Source organism: Schistosoma haematobium, chromosome 1, assembly GCF_000699445.3.
Source record: "Schistosoma haematobium chromosome 1, whole genome shotgun sequence".
NCBI classification, from domain to species: domain Eukaryota; kingdom Metazoa; phylum Platyhelminthes; class Trematoda; order Strigeidida; family Schistosomatidae; genus Schistosoma; species Schistosoma haematobium.
In genome coordinates this window covers 42933176-42940586 of record NC_067196.1, presented here as the reverse complement: position 1 = coordinate 42940586, position 7411 = coordinate 42933176, and the positions used below count along the sequence as shown (strand labels likewise).

Sequence of the window (7411 nt, the reverse complement as noted above, 5' to 3'; positions counted from 1 at the left end):
CTCTTTCAATCTTCATTTCATGATAGAAATAATCTTGGAAAACACATCAGCAGTGTATAAAGCTATTTAAATTTATACTCCACAATAGATAAACACTGAAATGTGATTAAAAAAAAACTGAAATCATCGGTGAAGATTGACTTCTAAAAACACATGGATGAGAATCCATGATCTCTATTTTATATAAAGGTAACAATTGAGTTCCTTAAGCTTATAAGATACGTTGAATGTCAAATGATGGGAAAGAAGTGGTGTTACAAAAAAATAAGTCAATAAGATTTTCTTCTATTGAAATGTATGAAGATTTTTAAATCTTCATGCTATTAGTTTTAGACACTAGATTGATAATCTTGACATTAATGCACAGATTACCAGGTCTAAAAATTCTCATGAAGATTCAGAAAGTTATTTAAAAGACGTAAAACGTCAAAATTGCAAACAATAATCTATATAGACGTTTAACATGTTTAAACTAACAAATATCAACTGGTTACAAAAATGTCTAGTAATATCCACTTGGCATTCTTAATAAATTACTTTGTTATGTAAGCATAATCAATTTTATCTAGCTCATGGTTGAATAATTAAGGTTAATGGTAATAACAATGGTGTACGTTGGCGCAATTTCGTGGATTGGTTTAAGTTAGACATTAACACTGTTGATGCCGGTTCAGTGGTCTAGTTGGTTAAGAGCCTGGCGCGAGACTGATAGGCCCTGGGTTCGAATCTCACGGGGTGCGGAATCGTGGATGAGCACTGTTGAGTAGTCCCATACCAGGACGAAACGGCCGCCCAGTGCTTCCAGGTTTTCCATGGTGGTCTAGCCTCAATTGACTCATGATTTCAACCAGTGAAATTTCTAAAATCTCCACAAAACCCATTGTTAAATATTTTAAAAAAACATCAATTTGACCTAACCTAAGTTTGTTAGTTCAATATTTTCAATATGTTTATGTCTAGTAAAATGTTTAAAATTATTGGAATATATTAAATAAATATACTTGTTCAATGATTACTTAAATTGAAAGAAAATTATCTTTTATTTAATTATTTTTATTTCAAAAATGTAATTCAAATGCAACATGAATTACTATTACAACTTAATTAAAAACACTTTTTCGTATTTTAAGTGGATTAATTCTTATGAAAACGGCATACTATACATACATTATATATGTATATTTCTAATATTTTAATCGGGGAGAAAATATTGAGAGACGTTATCTAACTTTGAAGACTTAATTCATACAGTTTTAAGTCAATAATAACTACTTTCTTTGTGATTAGTGAAATTCAAAGAGGATAAGAATAAAGATGGATATCATCAATATCCGTGGATTCTGGTTTTACAATAGCATGAAACGACGTAAGTTGGAAATTTGGATTATTATATTGATTGGATTGTAATATCTAAGAGGGGGCTATTCGATCCTCAGTGGGATAGTTAGTGTGAATCGCTTAAAAAATTTTCATACTAGAATAGACAACTGATTGGTTTTTGTTGGTTATCTAAATATAATCACTCCTTGAATGTAAACATTATTCAAATTGATTGGTCGATACAACTCTTATCTTAATAATGATCACGTACTTCGCATCAATCTACTTCCTAAAGCGTTCTCAATATTCTGTTGGTACGAAACCGTGACTGTATAATTCAAACAGATTGAAAGTGAAATAAGTATGTTTTGGACTGCTATGTAAAAAAAGGGAACTATTTGGCTTACGAGAATCGAAATCAAAGTCATCGAATGACATTTGAACGACAATACGAAATAATTAAATCTCAAAAAGAACACAAACCAGCAAGTTGAATCATAACCACTAAATAGAAATGTGTTTATATGGAAAATATAAAAAAAGTCTTTAGTTGATGAAAAAAGAATGTTACAATGAACAAATTAGACTTTTTATGACAAATTTACTTTTAAATGATGTACAAAAATGAATTTTAGAAATACAATTAGTTAGTTAATATTTAGATTTGATGACAAAAAGGTTTACATAAAACAATTTCAGTACTTTTATAATATGAATAGAAAAAAAAGTAACTAAGACATATAAATCACGTATAAAGAGAGGTAATATGAAGATATTTGACCATAATTTATAAAGCAAGCCATCAATAAATCCCTAAATTGTAATCAATTACATAATTCTTAATTATGTTCAATTGTTGTCTATTTAATATTCATGATTAAACGAGAAGAAAAATTCTCATACAGACATTATATTTAAATCTACAGTTTGATAACTGTATTTAATTTATAAATGAATAGGATAAAAGCAAATAACGAATTGAATTGTATAGAACAATAGAAAACTGATTCTTAATTGATATTCACACAGTACTATTACTAATAATAATAATAATAATAACTATTATCATTGGTTTCGTTCAAATCAACTATGATACATGTTTCATAATTGTCATCAACTGGATAAAATTGTATTTTACAATTTTTTTATTTCTGTAAAAAATATTACAAAATTAATCTGAAATAGTTTATTACATTTTATTTTCAATAATTCAAATTCAATGCACTTTCGGTAATCAAGTATAAACGAGAAAAAAAAGGTGAAAATGAGAAGTATAAGATGAAGGAAGTATAAAGTGTGTAACCATATTTTATACATAGTGACATCAAAACAACAACAAAAATAACAATATATTTTTGTTTATGTATAAACAATTGTTTATTGTAACCATAGTTGACAAATTTAAAGAAGAATTACTCCAATTTTGTTAAATACAAACAAATAGGAAATTTAATAACATTGAATATTGAACTTTTTCTTATAAAAAAACAAAAGATATATTTCAAACGTCATGTTTTTCTATATAATAAGTAATAATGATTATAATAATAAAAACGAGAAGACAATGAATAAAAAGGAATTTGGTATTTTTGTAGTTTATTATAATGAAATAAATTTCCAAGGTATAAATCATAATTTACATTTTGTTTTAAAAAATAAACTCTTACACTTATATTAATATACACATATGACAATGTTTGCTGCAATATTTAAACAGGACACATTAAATTACATGTATTCACGTTCTTTGGTTACATAATATTATGTTTAAATCTAGATAAGTTTAAGCATAGATAAAATGAAGTACAATTAAATTTTCCAGGAATAACAGTGAAAGAACCCAAAAAATAGAAATTAAACTATTTTTCTTAAATGCTGAACATACTGTACATGTAAAAACTAAAAGCAGAATATATATATATATATATATATATGTCACAAGGCTATTAACAATACAGAAGACGAATAACACTGTTTGATTCTATTGTTCCTATTTTTTTAATATTGATCTTATTAAATTTTTCTCGGTTCAATAAATATTGGATTAATACTGTTTCCATTACTATTAATATTGTTATTATTATGTGGATATTGTTGAAGTTGGTTATCATAGATCTGTTTTCTATGAAAGAAACCACATCTCCACATTGTAAATATTAATAATGCTAATAACGCTAAACCCAATACACTGCCAAGTATAAATGGCCATAATGGAATTTCACGAAATAATGATACATTAATACCTTCAAAAACAAAATTCTGTGATATAGCTAATGGTTGTATAGTTAAATTACTGTCAATTTTTATACCAAAAGCAGTTTCTTCAAGTTTAGCATTCGCTTCACTGACAATTGCAAAGTCAGATATTTTATAACGAAAAAATGTATCAGCCCATATCCAACCTCGTAAAACAATACGTACAGCATCACCACGTGATAATCCATTCACACGACATGTTATCTAAAATATAGAAATATGAATAATTAATAAAGATTATTGTTTAGATTATCTACTCAGTTGATTTACTTTTAGTGAGTGTGTCACTTTGTACCAAAAACGTTTACATAATAATGAGCATAATAAGACAAGCAATGTTTAACAAATATAGTCTACCATGAAATTCATATTGTTAACTGATTATTGTAAAATAACAAAAAATCTTTGCATTTCGAAAAAATTAAAACTAAAATATTACAAATAAAGCATTTCGCAATTTCATTGCGAGTCCGAAATACGCAACTGATTGAACACTGAATAGTAATCAATATCATGTTCATCTAATCACTTAGTGTTAATCGAATTTCATCGATCAAGCTGTAGTATAGTAACTAGTCCAAGTGACTTGACATGGCGAGTACTATATGAAGATGTTATGTGCTAGGAAGAAGTTGGCAGTTAACTATGAACCTATGTCTCGTGCTTGTTAAGACTGATCAGATTGCGAAACTGAGCTACAGAGGTTTGAATTTACTAGAAAGCACAAGCACCTTATAAGATTACATGTTTGCATTGCTGACAAGTGCCAAATAATACAAAACCTAAGTGAAAAGTCCCCTGTTACCTACCTCCAACTACATAACATCACAATATAGTGCACACAATGTCGAGTTACATATTTTTTGATATTATATTAACATTTTACAAAAAACGTGACTCATCGGTGTAGGTATACATGATTTCTTTGTTTATTTTATTTTTGGGATGGCAAATAATACCGGTAACTATGGAAAAAACAAACTGAGTTTAAAATGTCATGTTAAGCACTATTTTTGGTGAATATGAATTTTCCTTTACTTAGATTTTTAATCAGACAACTACAGTAAGGTAAATTAATCAATAGAAACGTTTTCTTTATAGGTTTACCCGCTAAAATCAGAAATTTTTATACAAAGAAGTGATTAAGAGCGTTTCAAATAACTATAGAATCCATCATAAAATAACAACGTATAAGCTATTCTGCACTTTTGTTCGGAATAAAGTTATTAGTGTTAATAGTTAGAAGATTCTTTTAGCTACTTCTATTCAAATCTACTGGTAATTATACCATTTGAAGATTAACGAATTTTCCTTAGATATGTTTTTGGAAAATTTTGTTTTTTCAATGGTAATTGATCTATGTAGAGTATATTTTTAACATTTAACATCTGTTAAATAAGATGTGGCTGCATTAAAACCTGTTAATAAATATGTAATATGTCTATTTGAGCTGAAATTTATAGCACGGTTATTGTGATTCATAATCCCTAGAGATGAAAATTTTCTAAGTGAGATTGAAAAGATTTAAAAACAAGCGATTGGTTAACTTGTTTTGAAAATGTGTACTCATGTGTTAAGGACGACTGTTATAATTGGAACGCTATCAGATTGAACGTACTCAAGAATACGATATCAGTGTCCTTGACAGCGTTCGAAACAGTATAGTATCAATATAGTGAACGAGAACACAAGTGGGGATAATCAGATGTATTTGAATCATCTTAGTAAAATCTGAGAACCATAGAGTAAATACTTCATTTGCGAAATATCAGTCAGTCGTCCTAGACTTCATTGTTCTTTCGTTCCCATACCAATCATTCTTTGTTTTCGTTCTCTTTCCTTTGATCTTCTTAACCTTCTGCCTCCAGGCATTTCACTTCCGATTGATGATATATACAACTTATATCTGTTGACATCAGTAGTACACACACTACTACCTTGTTGGTTACTTTCATGTTTTGGAGAAAAGGTGATCACTTGAGGGATATTCACGTTTTTTTATCACTTTTCAGAAATCAGCAACCAATAATTAGCATGTTAATACTAATCATTTCACTGAACAAAATAGGCTGGAAGTTTTTTGTTAGAAAAAGCTAAACAAAATAACCGGGAGATAAATGATATTCGTATATTTGAATTAACCATGTAGTGTAATCCATAAATCCATATTGCCAAACTTCAACAATCAGTCATTCAATTTTAACCTTCTGGCAACCATCTTTATCCATTCATAAACTACTGATTTTTACTAATGAAGTGAAAAATACAAATTTATCTAATAATGTGTGTTTATTGGAATGATTTTACGATGGGTCCAATGTATGTTTATTGATATTTCTTATTTTATTGCATACGATCATAATTATTTCCCTTCTAAGATATCGAATCTTTAGTATTTTTTCACCATAAAAAGTTTGTTTTTCACTTTTTTACAGCATTATCTATACAACTTAAATCATATAGTTTCATCTATTTTAATTAATTAAAGAATAATAATGTACATAATAGTTCGAATCTAATTTTAGGATTTGTCTATCTCTTTAAAATGTATCCTTTTTTATTAACTTTTATATAGAAGAAACAACTGATTATTGTCATTTTTAGTATTGGGTTGTGGAGATTATTATTGTCATTTTATTGAATACTTTACATAACTTCATGATTATTTCTTCATTTACAACTTTACTTCAATTTACTTCTAGAAATATTTAAATACCAAAGTATAAAAAAACGTAGAGATCGCATTAATGTGGAAACAATTTACCTATTCATATAGGTATATAGCCCTTAAATATTTAAAATATTAGAAGAATCACTAATCTGATGAATAGGTGTTTATATTATATGGATATTTTTTATTTTAATGAAATTCTGATAATCTCATTTACAGAGCAAGCATGATGTTATATTCGAACAAAGAATAAATGAATTTTAACTGCTAGGGATTATTTGTGAACTATTATTACGCATATTGCTATTGGATAGCTATTAAGTAACCAGATTATGTATATATTCATATTCCTTTCATCACAAACTTTCATTTGACCTATTGACTACCATTATACGACATACTATTCTCAAGTTATCCCTAAGTAGTTATTTACAGTCTCTTACACTCACAGCCATTTTGGGCTTGATCTTGTTTGATTATTGTCTTTTATTTTATGCAGATGGGACTCGAACCCATGACCTTTGGTCTCGCGCGAACACCGAACCTCTAGGCCATCCAACTGGCATCTATTAGTGATTAATTAAATAATTTATTTCGATCATAAATCCACGTGTATTTGACCAATATCTAACGGCTTGTTAAGCAATAATCACATCATCACATGAGAGATCTTAATAACTGGAATGTTTTCAGTACAGCTAATTGTGATATAATCTTTGTTTACGATTATTATCTATTAACATGTATTTCAATTACTTGGATGAAGTGTATGTAAGTTAAGTAAATTAACAACAATGTAATGATGTTACTTTGATAACTCTCTTTAACCAGTTAGAAGTATTTAATAATAAATGTTGCAATCAAGTATTAAAGAAATTAAAATGTTTTCAAGTGTTCACTAAAAAATTACTTTTATTGAATTTTTAATTGTTAATATTATCAGCTAATTGTCTAACATACATTCAGTACACAAAAACTCTCCAGGGAATCGTACTTTTTTCCTACTGTCAACAAGATATTTGATAATAAGTGTCTATTTAAAAACAAGCATTCAGTCACAAAAGACTGAATCCCTAGATTACTTTTTTTAAAATTTTTACATTGATAAATCAGGTTATATGCAACTGTGTTAGGAATGTAGTTTAACAAATTCCAATCACACAA

The 7411-nt window shown here is 27.8% G+C and overlaps 1 protein-coding gene across 2 annotated transcripts in view; it reads right to left on the bottom strand.

Moving 5' to 3' along the window:
- Nucleotides 1–1818: 1818 nt before the first annotated feature.
- Nucleotides 1819–7411, bottom strand: part of ITGA9_2 (Integrin, alpha) — a gene marked incomplete at its 5' end in the record, with an annotated part of 67713 nt that continues 62120 nt past the window's right edge. For both annotated transcript variants that reach the window (XM_035730783.2, XM_051218277.1), the window contains one exon: nt 1819–3780. In XM_035730783.2, coding sequence (XP_035586328.2) covers nt 3334–3780 — 447 coding nt within the window. In that variant the 3' untranslated portion in view covers nt 1819–3333. The remainder of the gene's footprint in view (nt 3781–7411) is intronic.